This window comes from Impatiens glandulifera, chromosome 7, assembly GCF_907164915.1.
Source record: "Impatiens glandulifera chromosome 7, dImpGla2.1, whole genome shotgun sequence".
Taxonomy (NCBI): domain Eukaryota; kingdom Viridiplantae; phylum Streptophyta; class Magnoliopsida; order Ericales; family Balsaminaceae; genus Impatiens; species Impatiens glandulifera.
This window is the reverse complement of record NC_061868.1, coordinates 43,564,395-43,582,496: the sequence shown is the minus strand read 5'-3', so window position 1 is coordinate 43,582,496 and position 18,102 is coordinate 43,564,395. Positions and strand designations below refer to the sequence as shown.

The 18,102-nt window shown below is 28.6% G+C and overlaps 2 protein-coding genes across 2 annotated transcripts; both read left to right on the top strand.

The window, feature by feature from the left end:
* Positions 1-5,407: 5,407 nt before the first annotated feature.
* On the top strand, positions 5,408-6,293 carry LOC124910005 (abscisic acid receptor PYL9-like). The gene is made up of 3 exons (XM_047450630.1): positions 5,408-5,518; positions 5,701-5,916; positions 5,994-6,293. Exons 1-3 carry the CDS (start codon positions 5,408-5,410, stop codon positions 6,291-6,293), a joined length of 627 nt encoding a protein of 208 aa, XP_047306586.1.
* A 5,152-nt stretch (positions 6,294-11,445) lies between these two features.
* LOC124945869 (argininosuccinate synthase, chloroplastic-like) lies at positions 11,446-13,747 on the top strand. The gene is made up of 8 exons (XM_047486385.1): positions 11,446-11,604; positions 11,802-11,916; positions 12,002-12,050; positions 12,138-12,320; positions 12,403-12,477; positions 12,559-12,744; positions 12,886-12,974; positions 13,054-13,747. The coding sequence occupies exons 1-8, from the start codon at positions 11,550-11,552 to the stop codon at positions 13,595-13,597; spliced, it is 1,296 nt and encodes a 431-aa protein (XP_047342341.1). The 5' UTR covers positions 11,446-11,549; the 3' UTR covers positions 13,598-13,747.
* The last annotated feature ends 4,355 nt before the right edge of the window (positions 13,748-18,102 follow it).

Genomic DNA, 18,102 nt, shown 5'->3' with positions numbered 1-18,102 from the left:
CACTCAGAAAGTTAATGCGTCTGTCTGCTTCCTATCTGTATTTTATTTATTTATTTTGTATTTATTATAAATAGTATTAAATATACCTCTCTTTTTTAATTTTCAATATATGATATATACAACAATAACAAAACAATTATCACTAATTTTCACTTTTATTAAGCTGATCAATTAATGTAATAACTCATTAAAATGGGTTTTTTACTTTTTTATAAATTTAAATTACATTATATGTAGATATAATAATGATATGCATGCCCACATATATGATTTGTACAGACTTTAAACATTATTAATTAGTATATATAACCTAATTTACATAGTTGCCCCTTGTTTTTTTCTTCTTTATGAAGGGTCAATTCTAGGTTGGTAGTGGTCCTAATGGAAGGGTAAAATGGTGATATATTTTTGCATGGTCTGAGAAAAGACATAATAACATAGAACAGTAGAGAGAGAGAGAGAGAGAGGTAGGGTGCCAAATGTGCGGTTGCATGAGATGAAAAGGGTTGTCGTCTTCTTCCGATCGATCCTCATTATCTCCGCCACCGCCGGCGACGGCCAATTACAGTGGCGGCAGGTGTCGGAAAAGCAGAGAAAGGGAAATTGAATATTAATTACCTCTCTGATCACTGTTAAAACGATTCCTGCTAGCTGCATGCTGTTGTACGTTCATCAAAAGCTTCAAAATTATTCAACACGTGCTTTGTTTTTATTTTAAAATTATTATGAAAGGTCATATTCAAAACATTGTATCCTCACCACAATACCAGCAGCTATATATACCACCCCTTTTCATAAAACAATAAAGAAACTAAACCACTCTTCATAATTATTTTGTTTAATTGGCTTTCCCAAGTGATTATCTTGATTTGTATTCTATAATTTTAATCTAGTATTACTTCTAAAGCTAGTTTCATATATATGAGTTTTTCTTAGGAACTTTAAAAGAATCAAAGTAATTCAAAATCAAACTAACTTTAATTAAGTTATATGAAAATGAAATATAGAGTAGAAAAGTGAATAATAATAATTTTGATAAACACTAAGTTAAAGTGAATGTGATGTTGATTGAGGGGTCATCTTAAGGTTTGTATGGATTTGGGTTAGTGTAATAACTTGGTTATTTGAAAATAATGATTTGGGATGATTTTGATATCGGTATTTTTTAATTTGGTAAAAAAAACTTAAAGTATATTAATATATAATGATAAAATAAAAAGGAATAATTTAAAATAAATGTTATTTTATCCTTTTGTTTAATGAATTGTGTGATATTATGGAGAAGGGGTGAGTTGATATTTTTTGGTTTTGTATTCAAATAACCTCAACCTAACATGGCCTTAGTTTTTGTTAGGGTTTGTTTGATTTGGATTTTTTAAGGGGTATTTTGAGTTTTAAGGTTTATAAAAAAAAAATTATTACATTAATTATTATTTTAACTATCAAATCACTAATATTATTAACTAAAATATTTTTGTTTTATTTTTATAAAATTATAAATAAAAAATGATATTTTGTGAGTAAACTAATTAAAAAATCAAAAAATAATTTTTTGGACAAATCCTAAAAAAAACAAATAAGAATCAAACATTGGATTCCAAAAAATATTATTTCATTTCCCTTTTTTATATCATGTCACTACTTTTATTAATTCAAAATAGGGATGTAAATGAGCCGAGCAAAATAGGGATGTAAATGAGCCGAGCCGAACATTATCATGCTCGAGCTCGGCTCGTCTAGTATATATTCGTGCTCGAGCTCGGCTCGAGCTCGTTTCGATTTTTTTGCAATCGAGCTCGAGCTCGGCTCGTATGGATTTATTTGAGCTCACGAGCCGCTCGTGCTCGGCTCGTTTAAAGCTCGTTTAGAAAACTCGTTAAGAACTCGTTTAAAGCTCATTTAGAAAGCTCTATTTATTAACCCTAAGTTTAATTATAGCTTTATAGGTTATTATTATATTAATATAAATATAATCATGTAATAATATTAATTATTATAATATATATTTATATATTACTATTTGTTTTTAATAATTTACAAATTACATTTAAACAATATTATAATCGAACGTGTTCGTGAGCCTATAAACGAACTTGTTCGCGAGCTTAATTATAAGCGAACCTATAAACGAACATGTTCGTGAGCTTACGAGCCGAATATTGAGAAGTTCAAGCTCGATTCGTTTAAATTTTCGAGCTTTTAAACGAGCTTGAGCTCAACTCGTTAAGACTAACGAACGAGTTTTTTGTCGAGCCGAGATTCGAATAGCTCGCGAGCAGCTCGATTCATTTACATCCCTAATCCAAAATATTCAGCCTAGTTCAGGTTTTGAGTTATTCAAATAACCCAAAAAAATTAAATATCATTTTAATTACTCTCTTTTTCATTTATTAACCAAAATACTAAATATATATTATTTTAAATTATTATTTTTTATTTTATTTATATATATTAATACTTTTTAATTTTTATTACCATGAAATATTATTAGCTTTCAAAAATCATCGTCAATCATCATTTTTTCTCAATTATTTAAATAATCTGAATCGAATAAGGCCTTAAAATACTAAATTATTACGTTATATTTTATCATTATATATTAATATTTTAAAAAAAATTATAATTTTTTTTAAAAAAAAATCTACATCCTTAAAATATCACCGTTTATCACTTTTTAAATAATAATTTTTTTTTAAAAAAACCTCAATCTGATTAAAACTTTATCAAGTTATTTTATGTAAGTTTTTTTTAGATAAATTAAAGTAATATATATTTATATATATATATATCACTTTCAAGTTATTTTATTAAAATATCTTTAAAATTTAATAATTTAAACTTATAAAAATGGGTGAAAAAAATAGTATTTTTATATTTTAATTAATAAATAAAGTGATTTTATAATTAAAATATAAAATACTTTAAGTTATTAATTATTTTAATAAAACTTGAATTATTTTAAAAAATCTTTATTAATTGGTATTATTTTGATAAACTATTTTATTTTATTTTATTTTTTTAAATTATCACACAACTATCAAATCACTAATTTCTTTGTTTAAATGCTAAAATAACTTATTTTATTTTTATTAAGTTTAATTTTAAAATATAAAAAGATTTTTTAATAATTAAATTAATTAAATTTTAAATATTTTTTTATTTATTGTATTTATTTTGACAAAAACCAAGCTTTAACTGTTTACATGAAAAAAAAAACTTTTTAAAATGAAATAAGAAAAGCTGTGTAAAATGTTGTCTGACAGACATTTATTCGGATAAACATTCTTTTACAGTTATAACACTTTCAGTTAAAATTTGTCGTTTACCACTCATTAAACATTCATATTGCTTGGTTGACCTTATCCGACATGGATCCGACATGGAATTTTATCTCTGTTCTGTCTCTTCATTATTATTTGTTATTGATTGGATAGAACCCTGATCAGGGTTCCAAACTTCTGTCGGAAGATGTGGGAGCCTTATTTATGAAACAAATCAGGGTTAACGTCAGCAATTTGACAGAATGGGTTGGTTTGATTTAATTTATTTTTAAATTTTCTTAAAATTTTTTAAATGGTGAAATATATTTTTGATAATATTTAACTTATTTTAGTTATAAATTTTGAGTGTGTTTAATACAATTAATTGTTTTAATTGATTTAAATTGTTCAAATTATTAGTTAATAGTTCATATATACTTAATTTTATTTATACACATTAATTTATTCTCTAAAATTATTATATTAACTTATTACACAATTACAATATACTTTTACTATAAATCGAATCAAACTAACCCGGGCATGACACATTCAAATAGATTATACTTAGAATAAATTAGGTTGGGCTTGGATTTTGCTCACCGGAACGAAACAATACTAGCACTGCCCAACCCTATACATATAATTAAAAAAATTAAATATTTATTAAAATTATGGAGTTTAGTACATATATTAAAAAAAATAGGATCATTTTTTGTCTATAAATGATAATTGTAAACTTTTTTATTGATATTATTCTTATTTTAAAGTTAAATGGTTGAGCCTGCACGATGGAAGATAGACGACACGACATTGTAGGTTACGTAACACAATTAGTTGGATTTTCGGGTTGTATTGACATGAATACCATGTAAAACGATTAGTTAGACTTTCGGGTTATATTGACATAAATATCAAACTATTAGGCACGATTAAGTAGTGTCCATCAAGCTAGATAGACACAATTTCTAGGTTTAGTATGAAGTATGAAACATTATATTTTACTTTGCATTATAACTTTAATATTAATGTTAATGAGCTTATTTTAAAGAGAAAAATTAAAATTCAAAAAGATTAATTAGAGTAACATAATATATTACTAATCATAACCTATTCTTATCAACATATTTTTATTTTAAATAAATATAAACAAACATATATCATTATTTACTTATAAATTATTTAATGAAATTGTTAAATGTAATTATTTATCATAATAATATTAAATATATATTTCGGTATTTTATGATTTATTTTTTATTTTTTTCTCATGTTAATGCAATTCTTATAATTTTTTATTATATATATATAATACTCAAATAAGGGCTTGTTAAAATAATTTTATTTGAATAATAAACCTTAAATTGTTTTAAATTTTTTGATTGGTATTAATTTTGAAAAAATAAACTCATATGATTTAAAAATTAAAAATAAATAATATCTTAATTAATTAGTTAATTAATTAATTAATGAGAGTTAATAAAATAATATTTGATTATATATAAAAATAAAATAAAAACAATTTCAACCAAACAGAACATAACATTATCACTCAAATTTGTTAAAAAGAGTGCAAAATATATTAATAATTATCTTTAGCACCTCTTAAAATAAGAGGACCGTTACATTTAACAATCACAAGTATGTAAGTCTAGTATAATTCATAGCCAAAATAATATTTGAATGGAGATAACGAAGTCACATAATTGGACCATTATAAATTGAAGCTTTAATATGTATTTTTTTTTTTTATAAATGATGTAAGATAACCATATTTTTTTAATTTTATCTTCCCAACCATTTAATTTATTTATTCTTAATTCCAAAATCTTAATTGTAAATTTAATTATAAATTAGATTTGAAGTTAGATCAACTGTTTTATCTCATTAATTTTCAAAAAACAAAACTTCTGTTTTCTTATATTTCAATCAAACAAGTCCTAAAATATAGCGGTGGAATTGAGCTGTATTGAGGTAAGTTTAAAGGGTGGTAAAAGAGAGGAGAGAGAAAGTTACTGAATCAGAAGAACGTGGCAATGAAATGTGATTGAAATTATACTATAAATAGTGGCTTAGTGAACCCATAGATTTACATCCATCTTCTTCTATACATCGATCTATATATCTATCTATCCGAGGTTCTAACAATGGCAGCTCAAGCTCAAGCTCAGTACATTGCGATGCATCACCAGCACCATCCTAAGGGACATCAATCTTCCTCTGTCATTGTCAGGCACATCAAGGCTCCTGTCGATATCGTATATCATTCTCTATCACTCTTTTTATTACTATGCATGTCTATGAATTGTGTTCATTTCCTAGTTATCTGCTGTTAATTTCATGTATTTGGTATAGATTTATGTTTTTTTTGTTCGATTTGAAAGGATATATAATCTAGCTACTTCTCTAATTAAGTACTGCATGGATGTTTTTTTTGTAGGTTTGGTCGTTTGTGAGGAGGTTTGATGTGCCACAAAACTACAAGCCTTTCATTAGAGAATGTGAAAGTAATGAAATTTTCAAGGTCGGGAGTGTAAGGCATATCTCTATGAGGACAGGCCTTCCAGCCACATCCAGTGTTGAAATGCTATCTCGTTTTGATGAGGAAGAACACATCCTTGGAATCAAGATCATTGGTGGTGATCATAGGCTCAGGGTGAGTTGATTTTTTAACATATGGGTTTGTGTTTTTTATGTGTTTTGCTAATTAATTAATTGTTAAAAATGAAACAGAACTACTCTTCGATTCTGACTATGCATCCTGAGGAAATTGATGGACAAGATGGGACAATGTTGATTGAATCATTTATTGTTGATGTTCCTGAAGGAAACAGTAATGATGAGACTTGTTGCTTTGTGAGGGCACTGATAAACTGTAACATGAAGTCTTTGATGTTACTTTCTGAGAAGATGGTTATCAGAGTACAAGAAGCTGCTGCTGCTGCTGCTGCCGCCGCCGCTGCTGGAGAAGTGGTGGTGGAGGATGCTGCCGCTGCTAGAGAAGTAGTGATGGAGGAAGCTAATGGAGTTTAAATCTCTATCTATCTAGCTAGCTACTTATGTGTTTTTGTTTTAATGTTCAAAAATAGATCTGGCTCTAATAGCTATAGCAGCCAAAGCCAGGTTTATGTCTTCCTGTTTGTTTGTTTTTGCTGTTTTGCATTTCCCTTGTTGTTGTTTCGTGCATTCCGATGTTGTTTGCGACTGCAACTTGTTTGTGAATAAGTTGTTCATGTCGAATCGGAATTTTCATGTTTTATGTACTTTGAAGTTTGCAATGAAATTATGTTGTTTGTTGTTTTGGTATTTTGATTGGTTTAATTATAAGTTATTGAATAGTACTTAATTAGATGGAACTAAATAAGATCTATTTCATAAAGAAAAACAAAGAAATTAATTATCATCTAATATAGGTCTTAATCTTTCCAATTAGTTTATTTATTATTTATATATACTTTTACCTGTTTAAAAAATGACACAGGATTACAAAAAAACAAGAACTTTTATCGTGATTATTTTTATAAAGTTTTCGACTTGAATTTAAAATACCTTATTTATCTAATTGTTATTTGGGTGTAACTTGAATTATTTTTATCAAATAAAATTTAAACTTTAAATGCTATCATATGATACTCAAATTATCATTATTTTAACTAAAATTTAATAATTAAATGTTATTTTGTATTATTTTTAATTAATTTTGTAATTCATACCTAAATTAAATTTTAAAAAAATAATCATAATCAAATATCATTTTATTCACTTTAATCCATTATATCACTTACTTCATTAACAACAAAAAAAAAATAATAATAATAATAATAATAAAATAAAAAAAAAAATCTAACCTTTTAAAAAAAACATCCCAAGTAGCTCTTATATATATATATATATATATATATATATATATATATATATATATATATTATTTTAATGATTTAAAAGAAAGAGTTGCATCTAAGGGTGGCGGAGAAACCTAATAAAGGCTTGTGTCTCCCAGGTCCAACAGCATTAGGGTTTGCAATGAAGAAGCTGCCGGCGGCGCCACCTTGAAGATCTTCATTTCAGGTTCTTTCTTTCTTTCTTTCTTTCTTCCTCCTTTTTCAATGCAAACCCTAATGAACAAGGAACACAGAAGGAAAAGATGAAATCGTATCAGAATGTCAAACCCTAGCTAACTAGCTAGCTAATGAACAAGAAATAAAGCATTTTCTTCTTCTTCTTCCTCTTCCATTCCATTTCGATATCAACAGATATTCTATTTGGAAACCAGATTATGCTTCACAAAAATCATTTCAATAATATAAACACAAATATTATTTATTTATGTTTGTTTCATACATACATACAATCTGATAGGGTAGAAAGAACTATTCAGTTATTTCAAAGAGGCGAATTGCGAAATTTTGTAATATGAGATTTTTCTTGGAGAAAGGAAAATTAGACAACCTATTATTTAATTTGCAATTTTTTTCTCCATGAATTGAAAAACTATATATTAGATGGGAAGAAAATTATGAAATCGCCACACAATCAGTAAGAATAAACGAATTTAACCTTCTTTCCCTTTTGGAGGTCTACCTTCCCAACTGTTAAAAATAAAATAAGAGAAATTAAAGAATTAATAAAGAACAAGTTGGTGTGATTCTATTGAAAAAAGTGAGTAGGTAAAAATATATTAACTAGGTTAGGAATAATATTATATATATTTATTTAGACAGTTGCATAAAAAAATAAAATAGGTTAAAGCACTTTAACATTAAACTTAGTGGTTTCACAAGGGGAAGAAGAATTTGGGCGTGTGAAAGTCTTCGAATAAAGAATATTCTCCGATTATTTAATAATTAAAAAAAATATTCGTTATTCGCGAACTCTCACGGTCATGAGATTCGCGTTTTTTATCATTACCCTTTTCATATATCATACACATCTTTATATTACAATTTACCATCTAAATTGCATTTTCAATTTTGTTTATATTTATAATTATTTTCTTATTAATAGAATAATTAGTTTTTATAGGACAGAGCTAGATGTCATATAGGCTTATTTTTTATTTGAAACTCTTAACTTTGCTGTCATTTTTTTAAGTTGTTAACTCAGGTAAATATATAATTTATACAACAAAATAAAATTTCTTATTTGGAAAAGAAATGAAACAAGAAAAACAAAGATATGGTCTTTATGTTCAAATTTAAGAACAAATTCAAGGTAAAATAATGGCCCTAAAACCCCAAGAGCTGGGTTTGGTCTTTTTCTTTTTTTTTTAATTTATCTAAAACATATTATTTTAATATTGAAATATTGATTTGATAAATTAATGTTTTAATTATGTATTGTTCATTCAAATCCAACTACAGTTTAGCTCGATGTGTTCTCAAATAGAGACCACCATGATAATTGATTTTTTTTTCTTTGTTCATTATCAATTGTTAATTAAAATACATTATTTAAAATTTTATACAAGTCTCAAATACAATTTTTTATCACTACAAAAATTAACACCTTGGTTAATTATATATTTTTTATTATTGTTTTATTTTTCAATTTTTTTATTCAATATTAAATTTAATAATATTCATATAATTATTTTTTTACATAATACTATTATAAATTAAAATAATAAATATTTTTTAACTATTTAAATTAAAACATGTTAAAATATTATAAATTATTTGTAAAACTTTTATACTAAGTTTAAAAAATAATAATTTAACTATTATTAATTATTATTTGTTCTTAAAATATAATATGATAAGATTTTAATATATATAATGATATTTTAAATTAATTCTTTAACAAATATTCAAATTATTAAAATAAAAGATTAATATATATATATATATATATATATATATATATATATATATATATATATATTGTTATTTTGTATTAATATTTTACACTTATTAATTATTACTATAAATATATATATATATATATATATATATATATATATATATATATAATATCCAAATATTAAAATAAAATTAATTTATCTATTAAAATATATTTTTAATAGTTGATAAATATTAATTATTTTAATTTATAATATTATTATAGTTATATGAGAACTAGTAACTTAGTGAAATATTAAAATAAAATAATTAATCTATTATAATATTATTCTTAATAGTCATGAACTAATTGAGTACTCTCATTTTCTCTATATTGTGGATTTGTTATATATTTTTCTATAAAAAAATTAAAATTTATTTAATTAATAATTTAATTTTTTAAATATAAAAATATTTATTAGTATATATATAGAAAAAAATCATATATAAACAAGTAATATAAGAATTACTTACAAAATTTATAGAAAAAAAATAACAATTAACTTATATATATATTTTGAGCTTATTTTTAAAAATCAAAATAATTTTATTGGTTAGAAAAAGTTGATTAGCATTGTTTATAGGGTATTAGGTATGATCTTTGTATACAATTAACTATGTTTTAAATATCTTTATACATGATTTTGTTTTAAATTGTTTTTTATGCATTTTTTTTTATTTAAAATTATTCTTTGTATAATTATTTTTGTTTAAAATGGTTAAACTCTTTCAAACACTATAAAATTAAGAACTTAATTACAAGTATAAACAATTTTTATTCTATGATCAAAATATGAACCCTCTTGATAACTAATTTAAAATTATCAATCGCTTAAGGTTGTAACTATGCTCTTGTAACTATGCTGATGTATTTATCAGATTTTAGTTAGAGTATATTTTATTAATAACTCGTTTCATTTTTAAATCAAACTACATTCATTCTCACAGAGGGATATCCGTCATTCGGTGTAAATAATGTATAGTTGACCGGTTCAAATATATTACAGGTTTTATATTATAATATCATATTTAATATTTCGTAATTTATATTATATTATTTACATTTTTAACTATATGACTATTAGAAATCTTCTAATAGTTCAACATTAATATTTTTTAGAGATAATTTTGAAGACACAATATCTGAATATAGAGGAGACGAATGAGTAATAACCTCGCCGTCGTCTTAGTGTTCAACAACGCTGTCTGGAAATAGAACAAATCATATGCATCGTCGTCTAAGAATGAAATTAAAGAAGTCAAGACGATTTATGCCCGTAATAAAACTTATAAAATAAAAAAAAACATATCATATATCATGTATAAGAGGAGTTTGTGCATATATATTTTTTTTTATCACAAATTAACAATTTTATAACATTTTAAATTATTTTAGATATTTAAAGTATATAAATTCAAATAAAAATAAATGTATAAGGAATCATTTTAAACAAAAATAAATGTATAAGAAAATTTTCAAACAAAAATAAATGTATAAAAAATAATTTACAACAAAATCATGCATACGGATATATTTTAAAAATTAAATGTGGATGGAACATTATACTCACCTTTGTTTGTATGTAGCTTGATTTGAAAATATATCAAAAATTTATTTTCTATTTAAAATATTTATCTAATTAAATACCATTTTTATAATTTCAAAAGTGGTTAAAATTATAAGGATGATAATGATAAAATACTCATTTTCAAATAACCTAATTAAACTAATTAACCTAAATTTTTTTACCTAAATTAAACAAACCTTTAGGCATATTTAGGAATCAAAACAAAATTTCGATGAAAAAACAAAATTGCATAAGTAGACTCTTTCTTGTTTATAATATTGAAAGCATTTGTTAAATTTGTTTGATTTTGGGTTTTTTTAGATTCTTTTTGAAAAACTTCTTATCACATATATATATATATATATTTATGAATGATCAAATTACTCAGTTAATAGACTTAATATCAATCCTTTACTTAAAATAATAATAATTTTAGATTATTAAATTCTAAAAGTATTGTTTGTAAATATATTAAAGAAATATTTTTTTCAAAAAATATATCATATATTAAATATTTTTAATAAAAAAACTGAATTTTAACTTAAAAAAAATTACATCATAGACTCAATTTTTGTTGGATTTTTATGAGATTTTTCTTTAATTTGTTGGTAATAAAAAATGGTTATTATTTTAAACAAATCTTAAATAACCTACTTTTTATCATGAAACAAATATATATATATTTTGACAAAATGCCTAAAATTAAAAAAAACCCAACATCAAACTAGCTCTGAAAAACCCTAGCTTGAGTGGCTGTCAACTACCAATAATGGTAAAGTTGACAATAAAAGTAGTGCATATGTACTTCATTCCAAGTGATCAAATAAAGGAGAGCGATAGAGATTAGAGAGAGAGCATTTTCTTATACAAATTTGAGATCAGAAATGGCTGAGCTACAGGCCGTTGCTTCACATCCATCTGTTCTAAGTTCAAAATCAGGTAAATCTTCGAATCTATGAATGAGTGAGTATTCATCAAATGCGCTTATGTTCGCGACAAATCGTTTACGTTGACTTTGATGATTGACTGATTGATTCTGTTTCACTTGGAAGATCATTCATTTACGTTGACCTTGATGATTGATTGATTGATTCTTTTCTGGGTTGTTTTATGATCTTATCATTGTCACTTTGCAGAAATTCAAGCAGTGATGAAGAGTGATAATGGAGGAGTAAAATCCAAGAAATTGAATAAGGTGGTTCTAGCTTATAGTGGTGGCTTAGATACTTCTGTCATTGTTCCATGGCTGAGGTATGCTAACTTTTGTTCTTAAGAGTTCTCTTTCGATTCGGTTTCCTGTTTGATCAGTTTTACTTCATAAGTAAACATTTTGCAGGGAGAACTATGGCTGTGAAGTTGTTTGTTTCACTGCAGATGTTGGCCAAGTAAGCAATATATATATATATATGAGAGATATTCATTCATCTCTTTTGTTACAGCTTGACATGAAAGAAATTGAACATTTTGTGCAGGGTATCCAGGAATTGGAAGGTCTAGAAGAAAAAGCTAAAGCAAGTGGAGCTTGTCAGTTGGTGGTGAAGGATTTAACTGAGGAATTTGTGAAAGATTATGTATTTCCTTGTATTCGAGCTGGTGCTATCTATGAAAGGAAGTATTTGTTGGGTACATCTATGGCTCGGCCTGTTATTGCTAAGGTTAATTAAGCCTGTGATTGTGATATTAATCGGTCTAGTTTCAGGCATTTTGTTAATTTTCTTGATTGTTGTTGTGAGACAGGCCATGGTTGATGTTGCTAGAGAAGTTGGAGCTGATGCTTTATCTCATGGATGTACAGGCAAAGGAAATGATCAGGCAAGAACATAAATGACTTAAAAAAAACTTATAAGATTTGGATATTTCTGGTTTAGTGACATAAATGGTTTGATTTTTCAGGTCCGATTTGAGCTTGCTTTTTTTGCTTTGAATCCGGATCTTCATGTTGTTGTTCCTTGGAGGGAATGGGATATCCAAGGAAGAGAAGATGCCATTGAATATGCCAAGAAGCATAATGTGCCTGTTCCTGTTACCAAAAAATCTATTTACAGCAGGGATAGGAACCTCTGGCATCTAAGTCATGAGGTATTCATAATTGTTATGAATCAAACATATTTTTTTATAACCCATTTCGTGATTTACATTAAAAACGTCTTAAATTGAAGTGAGTTTGTTGATCATTACAAAATTGTATAACGTGTTTGACCTTTTGATTTGATGATGAAGGGTGACATACTAGAGGACCCTGCATGTGAGCCAAAGAAAGACATGTACATGATGTCAGTTGAGCCAGAAGATGCACCAAATGAACCAGAGTAAGTTTCTTTCAAGTTTCAACCTATCTATTGCGGGTTATCTTCTCATGCAATGATCAATGTTCAATGTTGATAATAGATACGTGGAAATCGGCATAGTCTCGGGTCTTCCAGTTTCCGTTAACGGTAAAGTGCTCTCTCCAGCATCTCTTCTGTCCAACTTAAATGAAATAGGCGGACGTCACGGAGTAGGCCGTGTAGACATGGTTGAGAATCGTCTCGTGGGTATGAAAAGCCGAGGCGTTTACGAAACTCCGGGAGGAACCATCCTCTTCGCTGCTGTTAGAGAACTCGAATCTCTAACGCTTGATCGCGAAACAATTCAGGTGAAAGACACTCTTGCACTGAAATACGCAGAGCTGGTGTATGCTGGTAGGTGGTTTGATCCTCTACGTGAATCCATGGATGCATTCATGGAGAAGATAACCGCAACTACGACAGGATCTGTCACTCTCAAATTGTATAAAGGATCTGTATCCGTTACTGGTCGGACAAGTCCTTACAGTCTCTACAGCCAAGACATTGCTTCGTTTGAGAATGGGAGTATATACAATCAGGCCGACGCTGCCGGATTCATCCGCCTTTATGGCCTGCCGACGAGAGTCAGAGCTATGCAGAAGTAGGATTTTGATTTCGATATGAAATTCTATCGCATGTCAAGTTAATGTTGTTTGAAATCGTTAAGACAACCGCAAATTTCAAAGTTTGTAATTTCATCCCGCAATTTAACCCTTTGACCATTTATTAATAAGATATCATCTATTATAATGTTTTGATATTTTCTAACTCAAAATACCAACCTTTCTCTCATATATATGTTTTTAATTGTTTTGTCACTTTCAAATAAAATTGGTATATAAGAATGATCTTACATGAAGTTTAACAATAGTTGATATATATTGAATCTTTTAAACCTTAAACATAGATCATTATATTTTTGTGGTTTTAATTATTAAATATTATATTATATTATTTCTCATTACATATACAAGTCTTACAATATTTGACGGTAAAATTTTATCATCAAAATCAAACTTAAGTCTTAAATTAATGAGGTTTCGGTTACAAGAATAGATTTGAAACTATAACTATTGGCTTATACCAGGTAGAAAGTTTAAATATATTTAATAATATTTTTTTTAATAATTTTGTTTATGTAAAAGTCACACTCAAATTAGGGGCAAAAAAAGAATATAACATTTAAATAATAAAAAACAGAAAGTTTAACTGATTTGTATATATCCATGTTACATTTATATATTATTTTGTTTACATATATTTATTATATTTTTTATTTAATTAATATTATAACCTATTTTTTAAAATTAAATAGTTGTTTTATGATTTAAAAATAAACTTACATAATTTATTAAAATTTTATTTACAAGAATGTTTCCAATTTTATTATATTATATATATATTTGTTAATTCATTTTATTCTTTAGTTTATTATATATTATATATATATATATTTTAGTTAATTCTACAATTATTAAACTTGATAAATCTACCTAACAATCTTATAATTGAATCGTTGTGATGAATAAAAAAATTGACTCGATTAAACCATTTAACCAGACCCAATTTTATAATTGAATCTCGATTTTATAATTGAATCGTTGTAATGAATTTTTCAATAAAAAAATTGACTCGACCAAATTATTTACCCAATTAAATAATACCTAACAACTATATATATATATATATTTATGTTAAAAAAAATTGTAAACACTAATTTAAAAAAAATTAATACTCTTCTTCTTCAGTTAACTTTTTTCTGTAATTAAGAAAACTCTACTTATTTTCTTGGGAAATTTGATGGAATAACCCTCATAAGAGGGGAATTTCCACTATTAACAGGTCATTAATAAATTTTTCATTTTTGACCTTTTGCCAAGGCAAAAGGTCAGTTTTACCCTTTATTAAAAAAAAAATAAAAAAAAATTTGATTTTCATTCTCCCCCGTCTTCCTTTCCCTCGAACCCAGTTCTCCTTTCACTCCCCCGTCTTCCTTTCCCAGTTCTCCTTTCACTCCCTCTCTCTCGTTTCCAACTTCGACGACGTCCTCTCCCTCGAACCCTCCCCGACGAGCTCCGACGACAAACAAGAGCCCCCGACAAATACGTCGAATGTGAGTTTATCTTCTTTCTATCCTAGTTCTCCGTTTTATTGTTTAGGTTTAGTTTTGGGTTTAAAATGCTTCTGTCGATGGCTGTTGCAGGGTTTTGGGTTTATTGTCGATGGCGACGATGCATTTTCGCAGACGACAGTGCATCTGTCGCAGACGACAGTGCATCTGTCGCAGGAAGAATACACTATTCGCCTGCGACAGATGCATCTGTCGTCTGCGACAGATGCACTGTCGTCTGCGACAGATGCACTGTCGTCTGCGACAGATGCACTGTCGTCTGCGACAGATGCACTGTCGTCTGCGAAAAATGTCATATTTCCTTTAAATTAGTGGTATTTACTTTCATTATTCTGACTTATTGATTTTTTGCAGATGGCACCAACCAAATGCAAAAACAAAACTGTAATTGAGAACTTTCCTGGACGTGTTTCATGGAAATCTACTTGCACCTGCTTGTTAAAGACCAAGGACAAGTTTAATCACTTTGGTCTTATGGAAAGGGCTATGAAGAGTCAAGTTTAATTATTCTGACTTGAATGTAAACCTTATGTATTTATTTTTGAATGTAAACCTTATGTATTTATTTTTGAATGTAATGTAGTTTGCTATTTTGAATTCAAATATAATATAGTATATATATATAATTAAGCACAAAACATAAATGAAATGCATCTGTCGCATGCGACGGTGCATCTGTCGCAGGCGACGGTGCATCTGTCGCAGGCGGGAAATGCATCTGGTGCATGCGCCAGATGCATTTCCCGCCTGCGACAGATGCACCGTCGCCTGCGACAGATGCACCGTCGCCTGCGACAGATGCACCGTCGCATGCGATAAATGCATCCCTGCTACTTCTATTTGTCCTGCGACAGATGCATTCCTGCATTCCTGAAATCAATCCTGCTATTTCTCTTTGACAACACAATAGATGACAACACTTAAACAGATAAAATATGAAGATGATCAAAACCCTACCCAAAAAACAGTTTGATCAACACCCTACCCCAAAAACAGATGATCAAAACCCTACCCAAAAAACAGTTTGATCAACACCCTACCCAAAAAACAGTTTGATCAACACCCTACCCCAAAAACAGATGATCAAAACCCTACCCAAAAACAGTTTGATGTACATACAAAAACGGTTTGATCAAAACTCTAAAACAGTTTCATGCCAAAGATTGGGCACTTGATTGTGAAGGTTGTGTAGATTGGGCACTTGATTGTGAAGGTCTTGCAGTAGATGGTGCAGGCATCACTGCTGAGCATGTTGCTCTGTTATGACCTAGACCGCCACATGAGCCGCACCGTCTCCGTTCTTTACGAACCTCACCTTGTGATGATCTACGTTTTGTTGTTGGTCGTCCTTTCTTAATCTTCACGGGGGGTTTTAGGCAGACTCGTTTCTTGATATGTTCGGGAATGTCCCAAGCTTCATTATGTTGAAAAACTGGATAACATGTCTCCGCATAAGCCATGCACCACGATTCAGTTGAGTAAAACCTGCAAAATTATACAGTGATAACATAAATTCAACATAACATATATTCAACACAACATAAATTGAACATAACTTATGGAACAAAAATTCTCTAACCTTGCGCACAACTCATATGGAACCGATTTCCGGAAACGGGCAGCAGCTAGGGCATGCGTACAAGGAAGACCGGATACATCAAATACCCTACAAGTACATGTTCGACCCTTGAAGTCAACTTGAAAATCAAATTCACCGTCATGCACATGGAACTGAAATCGATTAAGTGGATAAACACTGTAGAATCTAGCATTTTCACCTTCCTCACGTAATAACTTTTCATAATATGGAGATAAATGTTCGTTGTGGTTGGATGATTTTTCTCTTCTATGATAAAACCAATCTTGTATTGTGAATCTTAAATAGTCAGCTAATGTTGTTATGGGATATTTCCTAGCTTCTCTGCACTGACTATTAAAACTCTCAGCGTAATTACTTGTCATTTGATTGTATCGCGAACCGGGGAAAAAAGCACGACTCCATCTCTCCACTCCAATTTGTTCCAAATATTGAGCAATCCTAGGGTCTTTAGTTCTGATCTTGTCAAAATGCTTCTGAAACGTGGTCTCGGTGTATGCACGAGAAGCCAAATCAAACTCAACATGACAGTTATCAGTTTTAAATTTGGCCATTATATTCATTTTGATGTGGTATGTGCATGCCCCGTGATGTGCTTCTGGAAAAACCGCGGACAAGGCGTTGGCAATACTTGGGTGTCTATCGGATATGAAGACGAGATCCGGGACTGATCCAATTACCAACCTTAGTTGTTGCATGAAATATGTCCAAGAGTTATTATTCTCTGAATCAACGACACCAAAAGCAACGGGATATAGTTGCTCGTTCGCATCCAATGCTATCGCAACCAGTAGTTGACCTCCAACTTTATGCTTAAGGAAGCTGGCATCGATGCACAATACAGGACGACAACATCCTATGAAACCCCTAATTGAAACCCCTAAAGACATGAACATATACGTGAAGTGTCCTTCCTCATCCGTCTGGATGTCAGTTATGGTACCTGGGTTCTTCTTCTGCAACATGAACAGGTAGGATGGCAATTCACCATAGGAATCCTCCACAGTTCCTCGCACCGCCATTAAGGCCTTTTCCCTTGACCTCCAAGCCTTATTATATGTCAAAGTTAACCCATAACTTGTATGCATGTCTTCCATTATTTTTTTAGGCATGTGGTCATGGTGATGGTCCATGTATTTACGTTTGATACACTCCGCAATTACCCATGATGGTGCTTGCCTCACATTGTCTTGTCTCGTCAAAATTGAGCATGTGTGTTCTTTTACAAATTTTCTGATCTCAAACATCTCCGAGAATTTTCCTTTCATAGCACGCAATTTCCACTTGCAGTTCTCAGCCATGCATTTTACAAACCAAAGATTTTTTGTTGACTTCACCACTTTAAGGACAAAGTGATTAGACATCGCATGTCTATGCAACCT